Source organism: Falco cherrug, chromosome 11 (genome assembly GCF_023634085.1).
Source record: "Falco cherrug isolate bFalChe1 chromosome 11, bFalChe1.pri, whole genome shotgun sequence".
NCBI classification, from domain to species: Eukaryota; Metazoa; Chordata; class Aves; order Falconiformes; family Falconidae; genus Falco; species Falco cherrug.
The window spans coordinates 5,062,260-5,087,492 of NC_073707.1; the positions used below are offsets into that span (position 1 = coordinate 5,062,260).

At 46.1% G+C, this 25,233-nt stretch overlaps 2 protein-coding genes across 4 annotated transcripts; both read left to right on the forward strand.

The window, feature by feature from the left end:
• The first annotated feature begins 226 nt into the window (after window positions 1–226).
• On the forward strand, window positions 227–4,684 carry LOC129737042 (small ubiquitin-related modifier 3). The gene is made up of 4 exons (XM_055723365.1): window positions 227–388; window positions 722–850; window positions 2,395–2,466; window positions 3,197–4,684. Exons 1-4 carry the CDS (start codon window positions 368–370, stop codon window positions 3,257–3,259), a joined length of 285 nt encoding a protein of 94 aa, XP_055579340.1. The 5' UTR covers window positions 227–367; the 3' UTR covers window positions 3,260–4,684.
• A 390-nt stretch (window positions 4,685–5,074) lies between these two features.
• Window positions 5,075–25,232, forward strand: UBE2G2 (ubiquitin conjugating enzyme E2 G2). 3 transcript variants are annotated; one of them, XM_055723363.1, is made up of 6 exons: window positions 5,075–5,210; window positions 12,737–12,772; window positions 12,860–12,905; window positions 18,486–18,604; window positions 21,156–21,296; window positions 23,201–25,232. In XM_055723363.1, the coding sequence occupies exons 1-6, from the start codon at window positions 5,168–5,170 to the stop codon at window positions 23,326–23,328; spliced, it is 513 nt and encodes a 170-aa protein (XP_055579338.1). In that variant the 5' UTR covers window positions 5,075–5,167; the 3' UTR covers window positions 23,329–25,232. The 3 variants fall into 3 exon arrangements, with proteins under 3 accessions (XP_055579338.1, XP_055579339.1, XP_014136313.1); XM_055723364.1 differs by having other exon boundaries at window positions 5,087–5,210; window positions 23,216–25,232; XM_014280838.3 differs by lacking the exon at window positions 5,075–5,210 and adding an exon at window positions 10,542–11,377.
• The last annotated feature ends 1 nt before the right edge of the window (window position 25,233 follows it).

Consider the following 25,233-nt stretch of genomic DNA (forward strand, 5'->3'; position numbering starts at 1 on the left):
CGGCGGGGGGGAAGGCCCGGCGGGGGCGGGGGGGGAAGGCCCGGCGCAGCGGGCTGGCCCAGGCCGCGCTCCTCCTGCAGCTGCACTTCCGGTTCCCCGTGACGCACTTTCTAAAGCCGCCCGGAGAGGGGCGCGCGCGCACAGTCTTCCCCCGCCCCCCGAGGTCCTGTCACGTGAGTGGACGGAGTGGCCAATGGGCGCGCGGGGCGCCGGGGCGGAGGCGGGGCTAGGTGCGCGTTCTCGCGGCCGGCGGCGGGAGGCGAGGCGGGAGCCGAGGGCGCGGGCAGCTCCCTGTGCGCGCGCCTTGCCCTTCTCCCCTTCCCCCTCCCCCCCCCCCTCCCCCCCCGCCCCTCCCGGCTCCGCCGCCATGTCGGAGGAGAAACCCAAGGTGAGGCGCGACGGGGCCGGGGCAACCGCGGCGGGGGCCGGGCCCGGGGAGCGGGGGTAGAGGCCTCTCCGCCGGGCCCTGGGGCCGGGTTGCCGGTGGGCCCGGCCCCGCCCCGCCCCGCCCGGCGGCGTAAGGCGGCCAAGATGGCGGCGTGGGCCGGGCCGCGGCGGGCAAGGCGGCCGCCCCGCCGAGGCCGCAGCACCACCGGGGGGGACCGACCGGCGGCCCACGGCCCGCTCGGGGCTGGCGGACTGCGGGGCCGGGAGCGGGGCGCGGGCCAGGGCCGGCCCTGCCGGGCGTTGACCCCTCCGCTTCCTCCTTTTTTTCTTCCAGGAAGGTGTGAAAACGGAGAACGATCACATCAACCTGAAAGTGGCGGGGCAGGACGGCTCCGTGGTGCAGTTCAAAATCAAGCGGCACACCCCGCTGAGCAAGCTGATGAAGGCGTACTGCGAGCGGCAGGTAGGCACGGCGCGGCTCCGCTCCCGGGCCCGGCCCTGCCCTCCGGCTTCTCGGTGCGGTAGCGCGGCCCCTTCTCGCCGGGCGCCCCCGCAGCGCCACGGCCGTGCTGCCGCCAGCTCTCGGGGCCTGATCCTGCCTCCGAAACCAATTCACGCTGAATTTTTAGTGTGGTACCGCTCAGTTCCCTCGCCTCTAGAAACTTTACCAACTTCGTCGGCACTTGTCTTTGGTTTGGAAAGCGGCACAAAACCTGATTCTCCTGTGCCACGATTTTCACAGTGGTGGGTTTTTTTTCTCCTCCTTTCATGTGTCTCCTGTTGCCTGCTGTGCAGTTTGGCCTCCTGTATTCTGCAGGTGGCTACTGTGTGCAGGGGGCCGTTCCTCCGTGCCACCCTGGGCTGAACAGGAGAGGGTTTTATCCCCACAGCCCAGCTCCTGAACCCATAGCCGCCTGTGCCTCTTCACTGCATTAGGTGGCACAGAGCAGAGAGTGGGGATGGGAATGGCTTTTGGAAGCCAACGCGGATTTTGTTTGCCAGCATTTCAGTTTGCCCGTTATGTGCAGAATCCTTTCTTTTTTTGCTTGAAGCTTACCTTCTGCCCTGTCCCATGCCTGATGTTGCTTAATGCCTCTCAGCCTGGGAATGAGAACTGATGCGAAGGGTCTCTAAGTGGTGGTGGGAGTGTTTGAGTTCATGTGGCTCGGTGCATGACTGGAGGTGTGAATCGCATGAGGATTTTGAAGGGTTTTAGAGGGCAGAGCAATGACCTCAATCCCAGGGTCAGGGAATAAAGACTGCCTCGTGTGATTAAAGGCTGTCAAAACAGGATTCAGTCATTAATTCACCTTAGCTTTTAAGGGCAACATTAATTTAGTAACGCTAGACCCTAGCATTTTTCTAATAAACCTTGCAGGTAAAAACTTGTGTCGAGACTTGTAAGTTCTTTTTTTTTTCATCAGTCTCCTTCATTGTTCCTTTTTCATCAGAAGATGGAGAACTAGGACCAGGAACAGATGCCTGGCATGAGTGAAAATGTGTCTGAACTATGGATAGTCAGCATGGATAGTTACTTACACAAAAAAGTAGTTTTTTTTCCAGATTTTTTAAAAAATGTTTTCCCTTGAGTCAACTTAACCTGCCATTACTTCTCTGACTGCATGAGAAACAATTGCTGATCCTTCCTGACATGTCCTCTGAGGCTTTATGGTATGGTGTATTGATTGATCTCTTCTTAAGTTACCTTTGTAAATCAACTTTTTGTATTTGTGCCTTGCAGAGTAGGATCAGAACCAGGTGCCAAACCTACTCCTGTGGTTTCATATAGAGTCCTTGCTGTGACAGTAGCATGCTGTTACGGGATGTTGCTCAAACCACTCCGCTTCCTCAGTTTAGAGCAAGATATATGTGTTAAGTTTCCTGCCTGGTTAAATCTTTGGAGTTTTACTTTTGTTAATATTTGTTCTCACAGTCAATCCGTAAATGTTTTGTTTGGGTTCAGAAACAAAAGTGTGGTTTCTCACATCAATTACTTTAAACTTCCAGGGCTTGTCGATGAGGCAGATTAGATTCAGATTTGATGGACAACCAATTAATGAAACAGACACACCTGCACAGGTATGAAAAATACTTTTACTGCAAACTGCTATACGGATATTTTGATGTCTGCATGCAGATCAAAGGGGGTTTGAAATCAAAATGATTCTGAAATAGTTGCTGGAAGTTTAGCATGTTCCAAATAACTTGTCTAGGGTGGGATTATTATTTCCCCTCCTCCTCCCTGGAATATTTTCACTGTTTGGTGTGAGGGGGGTGGGAACACGTAGGACCATTGGTGCTGAATGCGCTGGCATGAGTGCTGGTGTGGAAAGGACCCCTGGTGAGTGCTGGCCGTTTTGGCTGTGTCCTACCTCTGTGTCAGCCTGTTCAGAGCCAGCACTGAAGCTGTAGCTGTTGTCAGCACTGGCAGTGCTGAGAACGTGGGGAATTGCTGTTGTCAGCACTGGCAGTGCTGAGAACGTGGGGAATTGATCACTGGGGCTGGCAAGGCCCAAGGCGAGGAACAGAGGAGACGCTTGACTGGGTGATTTGTTGTGGAAGACACTAAACTGGAGTTTGGTCTGACACTGCCAAACGTGCCTCTGAGACCCATTTCAGTGTTGGTGATACTTCGGTCGGAGCAATGATGCAGTACCTGCTCTGGAGTGACCAATGGAAAGTGTTTCATGAATTAATTAAAATTGCGCCTTAACTGCTCTATTAGTGGTACTGGTTAGGAGTAGAGAGCTAAGTGCATTTGCAACCATGTGTATTTAAAGTCTTGTATTTTCCGTATTACTCTTAACAGCTGGAGATGGAAGATGAAGACACTATTGATGTGTTCCAACAGCAGACAGGTGGAGTGTGTTAAGACATGCCGTCCTTTTGAGAAAAGGAGTTTAAAGATCCTCATCACACCTCACTTTCTCATCTGTCCTTGGATTTGCTATTAAATAGTAAAGAAATGAACATGCCAATCACACAGGATTCTTCTAAACTTTAGAGGACGTTTACCAAAATTGCTTGTTGTCTTTGACGTACTGCGTGTGCAAGTCAAAACAGCATCTGCAGGGATTAATCTATATCTTAAATTGGGCCAATTTGATTTCAGTTCAGATTAAGTAATACTCGTCTCTCTGCTGGTTTTGTGGGGTTTTTTAATCTTTTTTTCTTCTTTTTTCTTTCTTCAAACCTGTGGCCTAAATATTCGTCCATGTGTTAGGGCATGGAGTGTTCATTCCTGGCTCTTGTCGGTCTTGCCCCTCTGTTTAATTCCAATCATGTAAATAATTCAGTATATTTTCATGCCAATTGTGAGCATAAAAGTTTCCTGTTAAGATATACCTAGGAGAAGGAAAAGAGATGCTGATTTTGTTTTTAGCATGTCTTGCAAATGTTACTTCAGAAGCATTAAGCCTGTGACGCAAGGCTAGTACATGCAGATACAATGCTTAGTATAGAGTTGGAGTTTAAAATATTGCAGATTTACATGTGCTTTGTCATATTATGATAAAGTCATTCGAAATATACTTTTTTAATGCAGAACTGAGATTTGTCATGAATTATTGTCAGAACCAGTTGGCAGAGCAGTTGGTCCAAAATCTAACGCTTGTGATAGAGCAGCAGTACTTTTTGGTGCACAAGCTTACAAGCAGAGAAACCTGCCACTGCAACTTCAGCCATTTGCTGAGTGCTGGGCAGAATCTTGTCACCTTCCTCCTGCCCCCTTTAGTATGTCTCTTTATTTCTTAGTGGGTACTAGAAGCGTGTGGCCTCAGGTTTCTTTGTAATACTTGTTTTTGGTAGATAACTTGATAAATGAGGAAAAAAAGCGCCTTTTAATGTCACCAAGCTGTATGTGTGGAAGAGCTGTCAAGAACCTGGTGAGCAAGGAAAGAGAGAGAGGTGTGTGTGTGTGTCACGTGTTCAAAAAAATAATAATCTGCCCTGCTGTCTCCCAAAATTTACTGAATTTTAAATGGTTTTGCGTGAGAGGTTTGAGCTCTGCACAAAGCATGGAGTCTGTTCCAGATGAATTCTGACAAAAGTTACCCAGTTGTCCCTCAGCGGGTTTGCTGCTGCACCGTGGGGTCGTTACCTGCCTCTTGATATGTACCTGACCTGTTTGGCCGTTAGATCATCTCCTGCTTGCTGAAAAAGTCCCTGTTTTCTTTTTATTTTTCTTGTATGTGGGCTGGGGTGGGACATCCCGTAGATCACATTGTTTATTCACCGATTTGTACATTTATTTGTTGTCCTTTACTATTGTATACAGTAAATCTAGTTTGGTACTCTGTCTCGTCCCTCGCGCTCCGTGGGGCCCGCTCCCCCGACCTCACCGTCCCCTGCCAGCGGTGCCTCGTGCCCACCTTGGGGACCCTCGAGGCGCCAGAACGCGCAGCCAGGCGCAGATCTGCGGGGATCCGCTGCGCGCCCCCGCCCCCGGGGGAGCTCTGCCGCACAACGCAGCCTCTTGCCCGCTTTTCCCTCCCCTCCTGTCCCCCCGCGGAGCGGCTGTGGTTTCTCCCTCCGCGTCCGCAGCCTGTTCCCTGCGGGCCTGCCGCTGACAGCCGCCTCCCGCTGCCCGCGCAGCGCCCCGAGCCCCCGTCGCGGCCGCCGTGCTGCAGCCCGCCGGGGCGCGGTGCTCTGCGCATGCGCGGCGCCGCCCGGCGCTGGGAGGACTGGGCGCGTACCATCGAGGCGGAGCGGCGGGTAGGCGGCCTCTCTAGCCGGCCGCGCTCGCTAGCCGGCCGCCCGGGAGCGGCGGTGGGGCGGTGCCATGGCGGGGACGGCGCTCAAGCGGCTGATGGCGGAATACAAGCGTGAGTCGGGGGAGCGGCGGAGCGCTCCTCGAGCTTCCCCTCCCGGCGGGGCCCTTCTGAAAGCCCGGTGGCCGGGCGGCGGCGGGACAGGCCGGGCGGCGGCGGGCCTCCCTCTGTCGCTCTGCACGTTTCCCAGCCGGCGCCGGCGGCTCCGCGCCGCTGGGCCCGCGTAGCGCTCCCGGTCTCCTTGCAGGGCACCGCCGCGGGGTTTTGGGGTCACCGGGGGCTTTGAAGTGCGGCTGTGGAAGAGGGCGGTCACGGATGGCACCGCTTCCCTCTGCAGGCTCGTTTTCCCTTCGCCGTTGCTGTAGGCCTCGGTGGGAAACCGCCCCGGGGCTGAGGGGACCTGTCGGCTCTCGGCTGGGCCGCCGAAGGGCGGTTCGTGCGCGGTTGACACATCTGGCAGTCAGTTGCAGGGAGAGTTTAGTCATGGGGGATGCCAGGGCATCCTGGGCAAGCAGCCAGGTTTGGGGTTTTTTTCCTGGTTCAGTTTTCCAGGTGGTTCAAAGTGCGTCCATAGAAGCCTCTGTGGCAGAGCTTTGTTACCTCCAAGATAGAGGTGTTTTGTCAAGGCCTTAACAGAAGCGCAGGGGTCAGTAACAGCACTTAAATTTGAATTTAGTGACCAGTAGCATAGACTTGATTGATTGTTTAAAAAATCTCTGTGAGATGTGACTTGCACAGGGTGGCGAGCAGCGATCTTTGCTGCCCCATCGGAGGGAGCAGGGACCCGCTGCTGCGGGCTGGGTCCCTCAGGGACATCCCATTTCTCCCAGGGTGGGTCACCTCCCTGGTGAGCTTGCGAGGTGTCCAGCGGCAGCTTTTCTTGGCAAGAAATTGTTCTTGGTTTTTTGTTTACCTAGTTGCTTTTGGCCTCTGATGTTCTGGCCTTTTATTTAAGGCAAGGAAGTAGAACAGAGAAAAAAAAAAAGAAGTGTTTGGTAGGGGAAGGATGGCATTAGGCTGTGAGAACTGGCCTCCTGCTGCGGTGAAGGTCATTTATAGAGCTCCTGCGGTTGTCCAGGGACAAGGAATTGTTTCTCACTTTACCTTCAGTTAGTAGAAGACTCCAGCCTGTATAAAACAGACTTATTTATAGATGTGTTTCCTGCCAGTACTGTGTTTATTCTCAGGCTGCCTTGCAGAACACAGGTCTATAAGCTGAATCCTCACACAGGTGTTTTGAGGGCCAGGGCTGGTGTGGGGCCCCCAGCCCCTTGGGCTGCTGTTGATAGCAGCTCAGGGTGGTGGGTGAGCCCTGCTGGCACAGTTGTGTGGGTAAAGCTTGTGCTGACAGTGTGTCCTAGAAATCTGTGTTTTTCTGGTTTAATCCAGAAGCGCTGACCTGAAAGGCAGCTGCAAAAAGACTTGACTCTGTTTTTATCTATTCTCTTATATAAATCCCCTAAGTCCCAAAAAGCATTTTTGATCCTTTTGTTGTTGAGAAACTTTGAGATCTTACTAGAATATCTTGTATGAGTGAGTTCTTTAGGAAAAAGTGATATTAAATAGCATCAAAAAGGTTTTGACTTAATGCTACAGGCAGATATTCTGTGAATCTTTTCTGCAGTTTCCCAGAGTAACATAGTGAACTGAGGCAACACCTTGTTTGTGATCTTCCTTTAGAACTACTTTCCCAACTCTAAAATAAAGCATAGCATTGTAAAAAATGAGTGTAGTCCACAATGGCTAAGCGTACAATGCTTCTGAGTTACAGGAGTAAGCTAGACTTTTTTGGTTTCTGTGGCCGCTTGGGTTGCCCTGTGCTGTATGCGCATTTGTAGGGTTGTTACTTTCCTTTAGCTCATCAAACTTTGCTACAAAACCCAGAATCAAGCCTGAATTACAGCCTTTTCCTAGTGTTTCACAAAAGACCCCAGGCAGTTAGTTCTAGCTCTTCAGAAGTTGTTCTGCCTTGTGGAAATTTTCAGCAAGTTATTTTGAAAAATATTTCCTAGTTGTGGTAGTTCTACTGCCTCTTTTTGCAGAAAAAGAGAAAGTCTTGTCTTGGGACGGGGCTGTAGTCTGAGGTTCAGCTTTGCGTGAACTTTCAGCTCCCTCCTGGCGATATGTGTTCTCGGTGCAGGCTTAAACACTGCATGGCCGTGGGTGAATGCGAGTGTGGAAACAACTTTAAATGACCCCTTCCTTCCAGCTGCCCACCTTGGATGATATCTGGTATATGTGTCTGTATATATTTGTGCAGACAGTTTTGTTTTTCTTTTATTTTCCTCTTTCTCCTTCTCTATCTCTTCCCTTTAGTTAGTTCTAGCTGTGGCGGAGATGTTTGGCAGTCAGTGCCTTGCTGGTTGGGTGTATTTTGTTTACCAGACTTCTAATTCTTTCCTTGCTTGCTCTCTTTTTTTTTTTTTTAGTTTAGGCCTTTGATTTTCTCTGTGTATGTGCACACACGTGTTTAAATCTTTAAATAAAAGTTTATTGTTACCTTATGTGAAAAATGCTTGACCTTGTGAGGAGTTTCTACCAATTGGAACCGAAATACATGATTCCATTTTGGGAGAGGCTGTGAAATTCCACTGTTTTTCCGTCCTTGTGGAGAAGGAGGGGAAGGTGGCTATGGGGAGCCAGATGAGATTAGTTTTGGGGTATTTTTTTGGTCCTCACTTAGACCTTCCTTTGCATGTTTGGAGTGTGATTTTTTTTTTCTACTCTGCCAGAACTAATGTAGCTAAAGCTTTCAAAAAAAAACAGACATAAAAAAGGGCATAATTTGTGTTAGAGTATATGTTTGTTATTAACTGTAGACCTAGAATAGTATTAAAGCCTGAAATTAGTCTCTCAATAGCAGCTTACATTTGGGAACTTTAAGACATGGAAGCCTTCTTTTTCTATGTTTACTGTTTCCTGGCTGTATGATCTTGAAGATGTGTTATTGCTGGCTGAACTTTTTAGATCTAAAATGGGTTACTTTAAAAGCATTAAGTCAAATCTGTGAAGGTGCAAGATTTGTAGTGTCTAGTTGTATATGCTGTGTTTCCTTTCTGGTATGACCAGGCAATAGAGCAGTGGATGGTAATGCCAACGGGTATCATTGGGAGTGCTGTTGGGTTAAAAATATAACATTTACATTAATTCTGAGATTTTAAAATTCACCCAAAAAATACACCTTGGGTGTACAGAGCAGAATCTGGTAGTGCTTCAGTGGGTGCTTCCTGTCCTTATTGTTTGGAGAGTGTTTGTGTGGAGCTGGAAGAAAACTCCCACTGCGTCAGTGTGGGATGTGATGAGCTGCTATCTCCAGGGGGAAGAGAAGGATGAACGTTTGCAGTAGGCCTCTGCTGCTGTCTCTGTTAAACCTGCTTTGAAAATGCTCTTTCCTAAGCATAACACTTAGGAAATACCCCAGGTGCACACTGCGCCATGTGTCCACACGAGCTCAAGCTGCCTTACACTGATCAGGCTTCGCCAGAGAAGAGAGAAGAAAACATAATTTCTTGTGGAGTAGAAGGAACAAGATTTTGGTTTCAAGCATCTTAGTTCAGGTGCTGTCAGATACTGAAGTGAGCATGTGTCCTTAATACTTCCTGAGTCTTGTGCATTTGATCACCTTGGAGATAAGCTAAATTGATAGGTTTTAGAAAGTGTATTGTTGGACTTCTAAGAATGTGATCAGTCTTTATATTAACTGCTTTAACAAGAAAATGCGTTTTCTGTTTGCCTCCTTTTGGCTAAGGCGTAGTTGGCCATAGTGAGCAGTGAAATGAAAAGGAAGGCGTTGATTGTGTGTACACCCAAATCTGCCCCAGGTTCCTAACAGAAACATTATACTTTGCTAGTGTCGGGTCTGTTTCATTCAGTCTCAGCTTACAAGCAAAGCTTTAAAGTAAGGTTTAGCTATGGTGCTACAGGCTGGGACTTTGTTGCGTTTCCATTTGGAAGCAAATCCCCTGACTGCATGCAGCAAAGCCACCCTGCAAAACTAACAGGGTGCCTCACGGAGTATGTGAGGATGGAAACTGCTCCAGATGCTCTCCAGTGCTGAAGAGAGATGTGCAGCCCACCACCTGATTCAGAGCAACCACCGTGGGCTCCTCCAACATGCACCCAGCATGTGTCTGAGTAGAGAGCTCTCCACGACCCCCCAGACCCTGGGGCACCCTGAAGTGGTTGTGGTGATATATAGCTGACCTGGTGCCTTACACATCACCACAGCCTTCCCTTCCAGCAACATCTGCCAGCTTCAGCTCCTCCCCCTGAATCTGCCACTACTTTGTTTTCCACAGAGACTTTGCCTGGCCTTCCCCTTTACCTCTTTCACAAAATATCCCTTTCCTGGCTGCTTTGTCCTTTTTTCCACATTGACTGCTTGTCCTTCTGCCTTTCTGAATCCTTTAATAGGACATTGCTGCTCGTGTGTTTGCTCCATAGGACCCCTGAAGGCTTGCATGGTGGTAGGGCGTGGTGGGAGGCTGCTTTATCCCATGACTCTTGCTGATGGCAGCTCTGATAGTAAGCAGCATGGCAAATACCAGCACAGGAAGGCGGTGGCCTGGCTCTGCCTGCCCCAAAGAGAGTATCTGCCTGCTGGTAGCAAGGGGAAATTATAATGCTTTGTAGAACAGGGGCTACATTCCCACACTGGTGTGAGGTTCCACAGCTCCAGATGAGGGCAACAGAGCTGTGGTGCCAGCGCAGCAGGAGGGCCCCTCCATGTCCAATGGCTGCACTCACATCGCCACGTTCCACTCCTCAGAGGTTTTTCCTGGACCTGCAGTCACCAGTCAACCATGAGCAAGGAACTGCTGCATCAAGGGCTCCTGCAAAGTCTTTCTGCTGGCCTTGCTCCTTGGAGAAAGGAGGTTGAGGGAGGTGGCTCTCAGTTTGTGCAAGCTGCGTCTCTCAAGTAGCTGGTGTAGCATCAGGTTCCGTGTTTCCCCTGTCAGTACCTTGTGTTGAATGCTGTCCATGCGCAGCCCAGGCAGAGGGCTTGGCTGTCATTGGGAAATAGTGTGTGCAGGAACAGAAACGGCATGTCAGTGTTTGAGGCTGTCGGGTGATGGTGGCTGGGGTGTGGGTGTGCACTGGCATGCTCCTGTCATGGGTGGGTAAGTGAGAGGACAGCATGGCGTGGTACTTTCAGAGGGGGAGAGCTTTCCTTGGGAAAGCATTAAACCATGCGGGCAAAGCAGGGAGTCTTGCAGGCCAGGAGGCCAAACTCGAGCTAGCCAGATGTTACCCCCGGGCTGGATGCCATGGAGAGCAGAGGGTGGGCTGTTTCGTCTGCTGACGCACTTCAGTTGTGCAGTTTGCTTGGGATGACAGCCCCAGAGGAGTGGGGTGGCAGAGGGGAGTGGGGTGGGAGACTGTTTGGCCTGGCTGACTTGTCAAAATTGTTCTGTGGTGAAACATTAAAACATGTGTTCTGATCGTATGCTTTTTGCTGCTCACTTAAAAATAATTGGAAAAAATTCCCCCAACGTACATCAAAGTGACCCTGTTTTGGAGGTTCTGGTAAGACTGAAGCAGGTGATGCTGCATCTGGCAATTCATGCTGTGTAGCTTGTGAAAGCTGTGCTCCCAGTTTCCCTTTGAAGGGCTCTAGAGAAATCACGGGGTAGGATGTAACCATCCGTGTGGAAAGGGAGTTTTTCCTTCCTCAGTGACCAGCTACAGTAGCAGCCACTCAAAATCAAAGCTCATGCGCCCCTGCACTGCTCAGTTATCACTTTGCCTGATCCTTAAGGATGGAAACCTCTTTTGCCTATCTCCAAGGGGAGAGCTGAGCAAGGTGAAGTGGAGAACTGAACCTCCATCCTTGTAAAGACCCTTTGACCCTAGAGTTTGGCTCTTGCTTCCCATTGCCCCCATTTTCCTTGGGAATGGAAAGCTGTATGGCACACGTCTGTGTGCAGGGATGCGCAGATGCTGCTACTGGGCAGTTGCGAAGGCTGCCACGTTTTCAAGGAAAATCATGGGAAATATCAGAGAGATTTTCTTCTTAAAGAGAGCCACAAGATGGAGCAAAATGATTCCAGGAGCTCCTGGTTTTGACATCTCTGTATTTCTGTCTAAAAACATCAACAAGAAAAGCTGTTAGAGACCCACTATCAAGCTGGAAAAACCTGCTCCTTAACGACAGGACCTCGTGGGAAACCATAGCTCTGAGTTTCAATCCGCTGCTGTGCTTTTGAACTTCAATCAAAGAGGTCTGTGCCAAAGTTAATGGTAATCTGAGTGAACAAGAGAGTTTCGCTATCTTTCCTGTCAGTGTATCTCAGCACATTTTTGAGGCCAACAGTAACTTAGTTGTTTTAAGACCAATATCTGTGCACTGTTTTGTGCAGCACTACCCACAGTTTTCTTGTACAGCACAACAGAAATTAGGTCAAGCGTCTCCTTTATTGGTTTGTGACTTCCAATATTCCCTGGGTCCATGTTCCTGCTTGTCTTCCTGTGTGGGAATGTACGTGGCGTTTCCTATGGCTGCGTTTTGTTGTGATGGGCCACTAGTAGTCCAGAGGCCATTGGTTAGGAAACACTGTTCTAGATAAGCAACTTGAAGCCCTTACTTAAGTTGGCCTAATTAGTCACCTCCTCTGGTCTGACACCCTTGGAGTGTCGCCTCCTGCCTGTTGGTCCCACCAGGTGCCCCGTGTCTCGCTCAGAGCTGGGAGGCTGTTGTTCATCCCCCCAGGGACTACAGGTCCACTGGTTGCCTGTGCATGGCTGAACTTTGCTTTGCCAGCTGCTACCACCCCACAGACTTAGGAAATTGGAAGTTGATGGCCATTGTACTAGATAGTAGAAAACCAGGTTATTAGTTCATCGAGACACAGAGTGCTGGGCTGCTGCAGGCTTGAAGCAAGGTGCTGATGCTGAAGGTTGTTGTACAAATTGAGAATTGTACCAGTTCCCTCCAGAAAGTGAGAGGTGATGGATTCAAACTTGCCATGTGCAGGCATGGCTGCTTTATTGTTGCTGCTTTTTTTACTCACGTTTTACATGCCATGCAGGGGAAGTCAGGTTGAATCAAGGAACAGAGCCGCTTGTCAAGTCTCTCTTGCTTCTGCTTCTCCAAATTCTTGCATCATTTTGTATTTTGTATTGATATGCTGTCAAGTCTGAATTGGTAGATAAAGGTTACAGGAATACAACCTGTCTTCTCTTCAGGCTGTTGAGTTTGTACCTGCAGATACTACAGTGATCTGAGAAGAGTGTTTCCCATGCTCTGTGGAAAAAGTTTTTTTCCTCCTCAGTTTTAAATTATTGCCCCTGGGAAGGCTAGGTTGGGGACCTGAAAAAGCACAAAATACCAAATAATTTTGCCTAGAAAAGTAGCTTGCACAGAGAAGTTAAATTGTCATCAGTGAGATACTGGGCCTTCTGCATGTGCAGTTTTGCCCAGTAAAGCATGGCTGGAAGATTCTTCCCATGGTGTCCTCAAGCTTTTCTCCATAGGTGTTCACTGGTGGGGCCTCTGTGCTAAGCCATGTCCACCCAAATGGTACCCAAATTGGTTGGGCCTGCAGGTCATGTTAACCATCCTTGTGTTTTTGTTTTTACAGAGCTGACCCTGAATCCACCAGAAGGGATCGTAGCAGGTGAGGAGCTGAGCAGGGCTTGTGCACTGTGAAGTTGTAGCCTTGCATTCAGGTGGTACTAAGCATTGTTTTGTTTTTTCTTCATAGGTCCCATGAATGAAGAGAACTTCTTTGAATGGGAAGCTCTGATTATGTAAGTTAATACTGGTTTGTATCTGAAATCAGTATTTGCACACTGTGATTAGCTTCTAGGAGAACAAGAATGTTAAAGAGAATAGTGTCAGTTCTGCCTAGCATCAACCTTGGCCTACCTTTGGCTGGGAACTTCTTTTCTGACCCAAACAGGGGATTGTATTTGGAATTTAAACAGCAAGACAGAGGCAGGGTTGGAACTTAAGTGATCATCTGTTTTACAGGAGTCATTATAATAAGCATCACTCAGCACAAGTAACTTGCAGCTTTGACAGGAATCATTATTTGGGCTCCCTTAGATATATGTTGCATAAACAAACACTTAGGAAACAGTGAATTGCTTGTAGATCTCACAAACCTGTTGGGAGTATTACTCAACTGCAAATACAGGATGGGTTCTCATGTTTTAAGTGGAGCAAAATACACAGATTATCAGTGATAGGAGGGAAAAAAAATCAGTTTAAAATTAGTTTTCTTACTATTCAATTTTTCTCTAGAAAAATGGAAGGGGATTGATCTGAGGAAGTATTCAAGCTAAAAAAAAAATGGTTTGAAGTTCTCTACACTTCATGAATCAGCTGGTGGTGTAAAGATGTTTGGTGCAGTGGTTCCGTGTAGAAAGCTCTTCTGTGGTGATTAGCTCTGATCACTACTTGTTGTGTTTCGGGGAGTGACAAAGACTTATTTACAAAGCTGTGTCCTCCCCCTTCCAAACTGATGGATATGATTGTTTGTAGCAAAACTTGCCATGAAAAGAAAAAATCTTCTTGCCCAGCATCTTAGAAGTTGTCCTTTCTTGCGTGTACTCTCTTACTCATGCTCTACCCTTCTCTGGGAACTTTGAGTACGTGGAATAGCTGGTGATTTTTACAAAATAAAGTTCAGAAACTGTAGGGGAGAGGGAAAGAGACCTTTGTCACTCGGGTCTGACAATTTATGCAAATGCTACAGCATAAAAAAATGACGAAGCTTCAAACTGCTAAGTCTGTCTTGAAGTTGATGGTCTGTTGTTAGGGTAGATCCAGGCTCTGCATTTCAAGATTCCTTTAGCAAGAGCTGGTGTTCTCCTTTCCTTCAGTCAGGGCCAGGAGGCCCTGGAGAGCACTGCAGGCAGTGGCCGTGGCCCTGCTTGCAGCATGCCTGCTGTGCTCTTGGCAGGTTTTCACACTGCAACCACTGGTGCTGACTTACGAGATTCTCAGCTAGTGTGGGTGGCAGAATTTTCCTAGCTTGGTTTGCTTGGAGTATGTTGTCTAGGGATGAAAAACAGGGTTTCTGTCTCTTGGAATCGGGCACACAACCAATACAAAAGCATCCTGAGCTGTAGCATATCACCTGTTCCACACAAACTGGCTGCATGGGTGAGCCTGCTTTATGGCAAGCATGATTCTCCGAGTTATTTTAGACCTCAGTAAATGGAAGTTTGGATTACCACTGCTTACTTGCCGATTGATATGAAGTGTGGCAGATGTCTTCGTTTATGTGCAGCAGTTTATCCTGTGAGACACAGATCATACTTCCTGGTAGCTCAGTCCCCTGAAAATAAACACTTAGCATAGAAATAGGTAATTTCTTGCCTGACAGCAAAGATTTAGGTTGTGGTGTCTTGCGCTTTCTCTTTCTGTTACAAGTGGGATAGTTAACACTTTTCTGAAACAGGCACTTTGGAATGTACCAGTTCTCAGTTCAAACAGCTGTGCATTGCTTACAGTGTAGAAGTCCCAGAGGATTTAATGCACTTCTTGGAGTATGGAAGGAAATTCCTGCCTGTTGGTACTTTCTCATAGCAAAGATTGTGTGGTTGAGTAGAGTTTTCACGGGGGACACAGCAAAGAAGTGACTTTTGGATTTGATTCATTACCTAGAAAATACTTTTCCTGATGTTTTCCATAACAAATTCTTAAACAACAGAGGAGCTGCCTGCAGACTTGAAAGCCCTTTAAAGTGCTGAGTGTTGAGCTTCGGGTCTTTGTCAGCACAAAATGAGAGGCGGAGGTGCTTTAATTTTGGTTTCTCTATTGTGTGTGTGTCATAATAAAATTATATTTTAAGATCTGCTAAATTCTGGAGCTGTGGTACAATAGAAACATGTTTACCCTAAACATGTTTGGTTACTTTAATCTCTTTACAAAACTCTGTTAGTAGAAGTGTTTGCGTACATTTGGAAAGCGAGCCTAAATGACTTGTTTATATTTGTCTGTGGTGATCTTCTCAAATGTTTTGTAGTCTCAAATGTGCTGTGTGAGATTCTGGGAATGAAAGAAGTGCAGATAAGGAAATTAAAGTGAAGTTGGCTTCAAATTTTTAGATAGATGAAGTGCAAAAGGTAAGTGGCATAGTAGTGAAGAGAACAGAATACTTTTTGTCCTTTACCCAATTTATATGAAGCTAGAGCACATGTGGTGGCAAATAAATTAAAAAAAAAAAAAAAAAAAAAAAGACCCTTGAGAAAAGACATTGCCCATTTATCAGTTCAGAGGTGGGATGGGTAATATTACATGAATTGAGGTAAGAGCTTGTCTTGGAGATAAAATAAAGCCTTTTTAAATAATGGTAGTAACAATTTGTATTTCTGGTGTCCTTGCCTGCAGCAGCAGTGCTGGATAAATATTAAGACATGTAAATATTAAGGCCGTATTGACATGTCTGAATGATAGAACAGTTCTTATGCTCCCAAAGTGAGTGTAATAGATCCAGAATCGAAAACACAATGTGGTAATCTTTCTGAACAGTGGAGGTTTGGAGCCTGGCATAAAATGCACCCTTTTGATAAGACATCAAACAGTAGCTGAATTAGAGTATTTGTGAAAGCCGAATCTCTGCAACAGGGTGACTTACTCATGATGATAAATAGCCCCAGCCTGTCAAGAGAGTTTATCATAATGCTGCTCAATTCCTTAGCGCTGTGTGAGGTCCTGCAGACTGCATTGTGTTGTACAAGTTCATAAATTTAATGTTTCAAGACCCAAGTTTGGCCCTCTTTGGTTGGCATATACAGGTGTGCGTTGCTTTTAAAGTTTATCCCCAAAAGACACAAACCCACGTAATTGTTAAGAACTTTATTAGCCTAAAGATTACTTGAAAACTAAACAGTATCAATTGAAGTCAACTTATCAAAAACCTGTCTAGAAAGGTAATTAGATCTATAATTAGGCTTCTGACTTTTGTTTAGCACGGAATTCCCCTTTTTGGCATCTGATGACTGTGGGTTTTGGTCTTTTTCCAGCATCTTTTTACAAATAAGCCATTTACAAATGTATGTGAAGCTATGATTATAGAATTAACTGTCCTTGTCAATGCGCTTTTCCCTAGTAAGTTGGCAGATAACCTGCCATCCTTTTCTTCCGCTTGCCTAACTAATAGCCAGCTCATGGAGTTCAGAGTCTTATTTTTGCATGATGTCTTATGTCAGTGGAGTTGTTCATAACATCTCTTGCACAACTGAACAGTCTGGTTGTCTAGCAAGTCATTTAATGCCATATAATGGCCAGAGGAGAACGGAGGGCTGCTGCTCAGTGCTTTAGGGGAGTCTGTAGAGTAGCATCATGCATGCAAAAAGATGCAGAGACTGCCTGCTTTGCAGGGTGCGGAGTCTTAAACGGAGCAGGTTTAGGGCAAGCTTTTTCTTAAGAGTTCTGTGCCTCAAGCCTGTGCAGAATGGGAGCCTTTCATATGCATGTGGTTGGTAGTAGCAAGTGCCTGGTCTCCTGGGGTTCGGGAGCTGCGTAATGCAGCTGGCCTCTTGGCTCAGGGCTCTGTGCTCAGTGGGACGGGTGTTTCTTGCAGGAACCCTAATCAAGTACTGGGTAGTCTGGACTTCAGCTAGCGTAGCAGCTCAGATGAGATCATAGCATGAGGCACGGAGGCTTTGAATGCGGTGTACTTTGAAATCTTTGCAGGTGGTGTGGTTGCAAAAGGTGCTATGCTCTTTACCTCTCTGGCTCTGCCAGTGTGCTTTTTGAACTGCAAGTGATCTGTCAAGTTTAAATGTTGCGTCCCTCTGAGTGTTTTGTAGTTGCAAATGCTGTCTTGGATTAACTCTAATTTCTTTGTAGCTGATTCTGGCAGCGCTGAATCACTAAAACAAAAGCATTTTGCTCACATAATGCAGGGCCTAAAATGGAGTGTGTTGGGTTAACACATTTGACAGAAGAACCCTTAAGGCTGTGTGTTTGCTCTCAAAACAGAACATAAGACACCCACCAGCTTTTCAATGCATGTATGTACATACTCTTAGAAGTTCAACAATAAGCTTTTAAAATGCAGCTGGAATTAAAATGTTCATGAAAAAAAGCATTCAGTTTACTCTCGGATACGAATTGAATCCTGACTAAATTTAGATAAAAGGCCAGAAAGCCAACAAAATGGTTGCGATGGTTTCATTCGTTGCAGTATGTTGATGCATTTCCCTGTTACCTGCCAGTGTCAATATTCAGGTTTAAACCACGTAGTTCTTGTGTTTATCTACCAGCCAAGTCTTTTGAATCCCAAAGTTTAATAAGAGAGTGATCCTTCTAGGGCTTTAGGTTTTGCTGGTCTCCGTTTTCTTTTTCCACAGGTTACCAATTGCAGTCTTAACTGTTAAGACTCCTTGAACTTTTTATGTACTTTCTGGCATGGAGAATGTGGATTGGGAGGAGAAGGCATGAATATATTCCTAAACCTTATTTCGCAGACAGTATAACCCTTGTTTGAAGAGCTTTTTAGTAAATACATGAGGTTTCCTTGGCTAAGATTTTCAATGATGAAGCTTGTTTCCTGATCTTTGCAATCGAGGGAGATCATGTTTGTGTTATAACTTCCAGATGGTTCATCAAGTCTGAATAGATCATGTCTAATAAACTTTTTTGCTCACTTTCCAAAGATGTGTTATGTAGGGAGGGTGAAGTAGTTGTCTTTATATTCTCAACTTGATTGCACTTTGAACTAGAAGATGAACACAATAAGGAAATGTTTCTACAAGAACCCTGATGAAGCCATTTGTTCTCTGTGCACTTGAGGGAGTGCAAACTAAGTACCTTAAGTCTGCAAAGAAACATTGTCCTGCATCTAGCAATTATGGTCCCGGAGCTGTGTTTTTATTTTTACAAACCGTCGCTGTGTTTTTTGCATCAGATAATGATAAGTGTTTGTGTGGTTATTCTTGATACTGGCAGCTTGAAATCTCCATAGGTTTTATGAGTTATTTTGGAGCTACAGCACTTGACATCTCTGTCTTGTGCAGCATAACAGTATCTTCAAAGGCACAGGAGTCCCACACCTGCCTCTGATTTTTCTTTACGTTCAGACGCTCAAATCCCAGAACATGCCTTGGAGCCAGATATTCCAATATATCCAGACACACCCTGCTAATTAAGCAGTGTTATGACCTTCCTAGTAATTTAGTGTGCAAGCTTTGATTTCCCCCTTCCCTCCCAAACCCCATATTTGGATTTAAGTTTGTGGGGTGTGGGATAAGAGTGCGTTAACTCCTTGTTTCATGGAGAAGATGATATAACCCAAACCTCATGTCTCATTAGACAAGAAAATGAATGAAAGAACTATTTAAAATTCTGGTGAGTAGCTTTTTTTCTGTTTCTAGGGGTCCTGAAGACACCTGTTTCGAGTATGGGGTTTTCCCTGCCATTCTGAGTTTTCCACTTGACTACCCATTAAGCCCTCCGAAGATGAGATTCACGTGCGAGATGTTTCATCCAAACAGTGAGTCTGATACAGCAGGACGTACAGGGGAGTGGGTTGCTAATGCACCTTAAAACCAAACTTTTGCAGTAGGATAGCTGGCATCCTTACCAAAGGTGGTTCTCTCCCTTCCCAACCTTGAGTATGCAGTAGGAGTGTTCAGCTGTCCAGCAGTTTTGCTCTGTCTTAGGGTCACTTTCTCTTTATTAAATTTTTCCTCACATACCTTTTGGTCATAAACAGTCCAATAAAGATTCCAACCATTTTGCTGCTTTTCAGATCATCCCAGGAGTACTTGTAACTATTGTATAAATAGTTTTAAAGATAAATCTCCTGTACGTGATTTGAGACTTAATGAATTAGTACAGACTATTTCCAGTTTTGCTTTGTGGCTTGTGTTTAAATAGTTTGGTGTTATTTTAACAAGTGAGAATTTGTTCATATGCACCGGTGTGGATGCAGCTTTATTAGGCAGTGTGGCTTTTTCCGTTTAAGTCACAGGTTTAGTAACATTTCTGATGTTGCCTTTCTGAAATACAGAGTGCTCTGTCCAAGCAGATAACACGTTTGCAGGCATTTACTATTAAGATTTTGCTGGCCTTTTCTCTGCAGTTCTGATGGTGACAGTAAGACTTTGCAGTAGAAGTCATTGAAGTAACAAGTACAGCTAACAGGTTTGAGCCTTGGACAGGTAAAAACCTTAAAGCCCCCTTCTGCAGCTGGGAGCACTACTTTCTGGAGTCAGCCTTGGCATTCTTTGTAGAATTGTTGCTTAGGACATTTTTATGACATTATGAAATTTAGCTGTGGCCTTGGCTTGAAGTTTGCTGCTTCGTGTGCAGCATAGCCAGGAGTGGTGGGGTGCAGAGAAGCACAAACTGCCTGACTCTCCTGTGTTACAGAGTGGCTCTGCATGTGGGCACTTCCTCCGTGGAGTTAACCGGGACATACTGATGGTCAGCTCAGCTCTTTAAAGTTCCATGACTCTGGATCATGTTAATATAAAGTTGAGATGACCTAAAGTAGATGCTTGAATCTTCTTTCTCAAGTGGTATTGTGATGGTCGTACCCAGAAAGGCTGTAGAAATGCGTGACTCTGCAGTGCTTTTTCTGTTCCTCAAGTGCTTACTCCTCCACCTGTGAGGAATTGCAAGGAAGATGTTTGAAGTTTGCTGTGTTCCCTTACCTTGCAGTTTGTGTTACATGCAGGGAGAACCGAGACACCACAGGGCTATCTCCTCTTAAAATAAAATGACATTCATGGATGCTGTAGTGAAGATAACTTCAAAGTGGTGATCAATGGCAAGTCTTGCATTAGCACTTAGTGACAGCGTGGGAAGATGCGTATGTCTTCCTGGAATCAGCCTTTGCTGTCTTGACTGTGTGCTTGTGGTCCAGCTGTTTTAAATGAGGCACTGCGTAAAAACAGTAGAATAACTTACAAGTGAAATACCTTCTACCAGTATGTTCCTAACTTGCAAGAAGTGGTGCTGATTCAACGTGTGCTGTTTTCATCTCTTCCAGCTATGGCTGGACCAGCTCCATCCCCAGCCTGGGGCTGCAGGAGGGGATGTAAATAAAAGTCTTCCAAAACACTTAACATGCAGGCTTGGGCAGACATTAGCTGGGTGAATGGGAGGAACTGGAAATGAGCTGGAAATTCCAGTGGTCATTCCCTCTTTTTGTTTTGTCTTGTTTTCCTGGCAGTGGCACAGGTTTGGCCACCCGAGGAATAGAAGCACTGAAAGTACTGCATTGTCATTCCTTGGGAAGCTGCAGAATTAGGCCATCTTGCTAAAGCTGTGTTTCAGTTTGAGCTCCATTTTCTTTGTCTTGCCTCTTCAACATTTCCTTGGCCTCGTTATCAAGTCAGTGGAGCCCAGTGTCTGTGAAGATGACTTGTACTGTTGCAGATGCTTTGCTTCTGCTAAAGGTGGGACAGGAAGACGTCTATATCCCTAATTGATAGGTTACCTTGTTTCCGTGCTCTTTAACGCAGCTGAGCTTTAAGCAAAATTTAAAATAGTGTGAACTCTTTCAGTTGCAACTCAGTAATGTTCAAAATAAGATCAGTTGTATTGTTTATAACATAACACTTTTCCCTCCTTGCTGCAGCAGAGTAAGTTTGCTTAATTCTTTTTATGGTCATGGTCCAGTGGAGAGCTCCCCACATGCATTCAGTGCTGTGTGACGGTTACCCTTTGATTTAAGTAGGACTGCTTACCGACTTGGGGCTGTGTCTGTGCATAAATACTTGCCTTGTTCCACCAGGCTGCATCGCTTATTTTTTCCATGGAGTCTACCACTGGTTATTGAATGACAGGAGTGCTCCCAGAAGGCTTTTCTGTTGGGGAAGGATGACCCAAGTTTGTTAAGATTTGCTTAGAGGAGATTGTTGCTGGATTTTCTTCCTTAAAATTTTGTGCCCTCTTGCCTTTGGAATAGGAAATTTGAAACTGGGTTTAGCTTCAGTCACGTGAAGGCCAAGTCCAAACATTCATCTGTGCTAAAGATCTGGGGAGGCCAAGTGTTTCTACTGAGTAACAATCAATGCCCTGTACTTCTTGTGCAGTTTACCCAGATGGGAGAGTTTGCATCTCTATTCTTCATGCTCCTGGGGATGATCCCATGGGATATGAGAGCAGCGCTGAGCGGTGGAGTCCCGTCCAGAGTGTGGAAAAGATCCTCTTGTCAGTTGTTAGCATGCTGGCAGGTAAGGACTGCTGTTTTATTAGCAGTAGATCAGATAGCAGTTACTGAGTTAGCTAGAGCTGCTTCTTGCTGTTTGAATTGCTAAGCAAGCAGAGGATATTTAAAGCTGCTCAGCAGCAACCGCAGTTTGTAAAGCGCTAGTATTTATTCATTAATAAACCAGTTCTCTGAAAATAATTGGAAAAAATAAGACTGAATTAGTAAACAGGCATTTCTAGCTTTGTGAGCGACCACTGCTTTCCTTCTAGCAGCAGCAACTGAGCAGATGGTGATAGTCGGGTGGGTCTGGAGGCTCAGCTGGTTCCCTGCTCCTGCACAAAACCTGTACTCCAGCTTTATATTTGCTATGACACCTGTTCAGCTCTTGCGGGTCTTAAAGCTATTGATTACAGCCTGTCTCAGTTTTAGCAGCTGGAGGGTTACTGGCCAGATCTAACCAGTATGATAAATGGGAGCCCATGCCCTCTGTGATTCACAAGCCAGCACCGTCCATTTCTGTTTGCTAGCTGCCAGCCTGGGAATGTTTCGAATTCTGCTACCTCTGGTTTGGAGGAAGGCTCCCTGAGAAGAGGGGTGGGGTGAAAAGCTTTTCATACAGCCTTTTAAATGGTTTTCCCTAAATCCAGCAAGGGCTGTGGATCACCTCTGTGAGGTACAACTCCCTGAAAGATGGGTCCTCTTCCGCATAGTGAACCAAGCCACTGAACTGCCTGAAAAGGGCAGAAATGTGTCCTTTAGAATTGGTTTTGAATGATAAAAGGTTTCAGACAGTTTAGAGGGTTTAGAAGCACCAAAGCTGATCAAAGAGCAAGCAATGTTTTTTTACATGGGACCGTTTTAGCTTCAGAATAGTAACATACTGTTGGGAAGTACCTTGCTGGGCTTCCCATGGCCTCCAAGAACTTGGTTCGTGGTGCAGCCTTACCTAGACTGGTTAGCGTGGGAGTCACCTGGTCTCTCTTGTTCTCTGCCTGTGCACCCTGTTTTCCCATGGCTTTTGGAGGAGTTAGTGTAAAACATCAACGGTCCAGCTTCTTTCAGGCTGCTGACAAACTCCCAGCTCTGGTTCTGCAGATAGCGTAAGCCCAAGCTTACCAAACAGGGTGACCTGCACATCTGCTGGTTTAGGGGCGGACCATCAGCACTGTGTCGAGAAAGACATGAGCCTAGGATATCTGCAGTGAACTGGGCTGGGGTGGGTTTGGGCTAGTGTGGGAAGGAGAATGTGTAGAGTATATTCTGTCTCGTGACTTGTATAGTCCTGTGATGGTTGTCCCACTGTATGCTGACTACGCACTCGATAAATCCCGTGTTTGAGTTTACCTCTGGACAAAACGAAGTGTTGGAGTCACAGAGGCTTAATGTACTTTGTAAAGCGCTCTGAAATCCTTGGATGAAAGACGTTGCAAAATGAAAGCATTCTATGGGTGTTTTTGGTTTGTTTTGTTGTTCTTTAATAGAAAAGCCATCCCAAAGAGTGACAGAGCCTGTTTGGGTGGCCCGGTCAGGAGGGCTTTGTGTCTGTGAAGCTGCAGAACCAGAAAAAACCATTTTGCAGGGAGCAGTGTGCAGTTTTAAAAACCCTTGACAGCAGTGGTGGTGCCACATTGTGTTGTTCCATGTGCATGCTGGGGCCTAGCTGCTGAGAGCATAAACAAAAGGAAGTCTTGCTCCTCTGCCATTTGTTTCTTGCCTCAGCTGGACCTTGCTGTGATATTCTCTTGTGATCAGTTAAGTCAGAACCGTTTGGGAATCCAGCAGCTGTCACTGGGTTTTCTTTAGTGGTGTTTCTGTAGTCCAAGCAGGGGAAGTGTTCTAAAGCCACAGGGAAGTGGCAGTACAGAGGCATTATTGAAAAAGGGAGAGGGTCTTGCTCCATTGTCTGCCTGCCCACCTATCTTTCAGTCTTTTTCATTTCAGAGCCAAATGATGAAAGTGGAGCCAATGTAGACGCCTCCAAGATGTGGCGGGAAGACAGAGAACAGTTTAACAAAATTGCCAAGCAGATTGTGCAGAAGTCACTTGGACTTTAATCTCACAAAGAGACTGAAGTGTTTTGTATTTTTCTCCACCTGAAAACGAGCAGTGCTCAGTGCTGGCACCAAAAAGGAAAACTTTGCAAAACTATTGGCCTAGGTCTTCTTATCACTCGTTATTTATTTACCATCTCTTTTCTTTCACTGCTCCAGAGAAGCCTCTAGTTCACTCACTAAATTGTGTGGAAAAGGGATTTAATACTAGGGAAAATATGGAGACAATGCTGTTCCAAAGGCTGCTTGTTGCTACCTCACTTCATGGTTTGGAAAGCTTGGAGACTTTGCAATCTGCAGCCTGCCTTTGCCGATCTGCCGTTTGAGAACGGAGCTGTTTTGGATCACCTGCTGGAAAACTTAGTTGTGTGTTTTTATAGGTAGCATTGCATCTGGAGCACCAGTAGGCAGCAAATAATCTGTCAATTTTCTGATACTCACTAAGGACAGCATTTGCAATCAGAACTAATTAGGAGAGAATAGGTAGCAAGAGAGGCTATAAACTAAGGTTGTAGTCAGGATGTGTTAGCAAAGAAAGTGATTGTGCAGCATGTAACTTAAGATCTGGGGAGCTGCTGTCAGTGGCCGGGGGTCCAGAATGGGCAGGTGTTCCCATGTAACACTGTGAGTTTGTACTGAGTGTTTGAGTCAGTGTTTGCTTGGAAGAAATTCTAAGAGCTGCTTTATTACTCCTTAAAGACACTCAGTTGTAAACTTTACATCTTGCATCTCTAACTGAAGGTAAAGACTGGGTTCTTAAATACTTTGGTCAGGTTCACCATGGGCAGGTGGCACCAAGGTAGGCCATTGGCAGCCTGAAAATTTGCTGAGAATGTGTCTGCTCCTCTGGGCATGTAAAATACCTCTGTCATAATGTCAGCTCCTCTCCTGTTGGCATTTGGGTGTCGAGAGGATTAGGCATAGCTGGCCTTCGCCATTACAGCCCAGGTCACCCGTTTTTAAGGTGAACGAGCAAAGATGAACACGATGAATTTTGTAAAATTAATTGTAACACTTCTTTATGCTGACTGCTCTTGTGTGCTTAAATATCAGTCAGAGAAGACGCAATTTTCTAGAGTATGGTACGACGCATGTTTAGAGCTGCAGTGTATTGTAGCTGACTGCTGGTGTGGATGGTGCAGGAAATACCGGCTGCAACCATCAGTTTGTAAAACTGCTTAAGGGCCACTGGTGACCTTTGCACTTCGCAAGCAAATCTCTTGTGTAGGTCCAAATCTTCTCCAGTTTACTACAAGCAATAACATGCCCATCGATAGCACATGCAATCAAATTCTGTTGGCAGCTTTAAACGGGCTAAATTTGAGAAGGGCTTTTTATTGGTTTTTTTCTGTGAAAAGTGTGTGACATGGAAGGAGTCGCACCATGGAGAAACCTTTACGGAGGTGATTGTGTGCATGCGCGTGTGTACAATTTGTCAGTATTTGTGTCTTGCCATCTGTGCTGCAGATTGCAGTATGCCATTGTTCTGCACCTCTGAAGAGTCTGTGTTGCTACAACTTGCTGATTTTACCTCTGTGTAGAAGTAAGTCTTCTTGCTTTGGTGTAAGGGTGGGAGGGGAACCTGACATAGTTTGGGAGCAGAAATGGTGAAATAGTATTGTACCTAACTAGTATTTCAAGGCATACAGGAAAATGTAGCACTTCTATGCAAACTGGGAGCATTGTCTGAATTGTAGTAGATGGAACGTTGCTCCTGGGAGCGCTGCAGCTGCTTTTGGAAACAACGCTGGAGAGCATGGCAAGCGATGGATTCAACAGACACGGCAAAAGTGGGCTTTTTTTTAAGTACGGAGTATTTTGTTCATGTGTGCTCACTCATTATCTTTATTTTGTGGTTGGATTTAGTCTGTATACTGAAAATAAAGTGATTATATTTTCTCCTTTCAT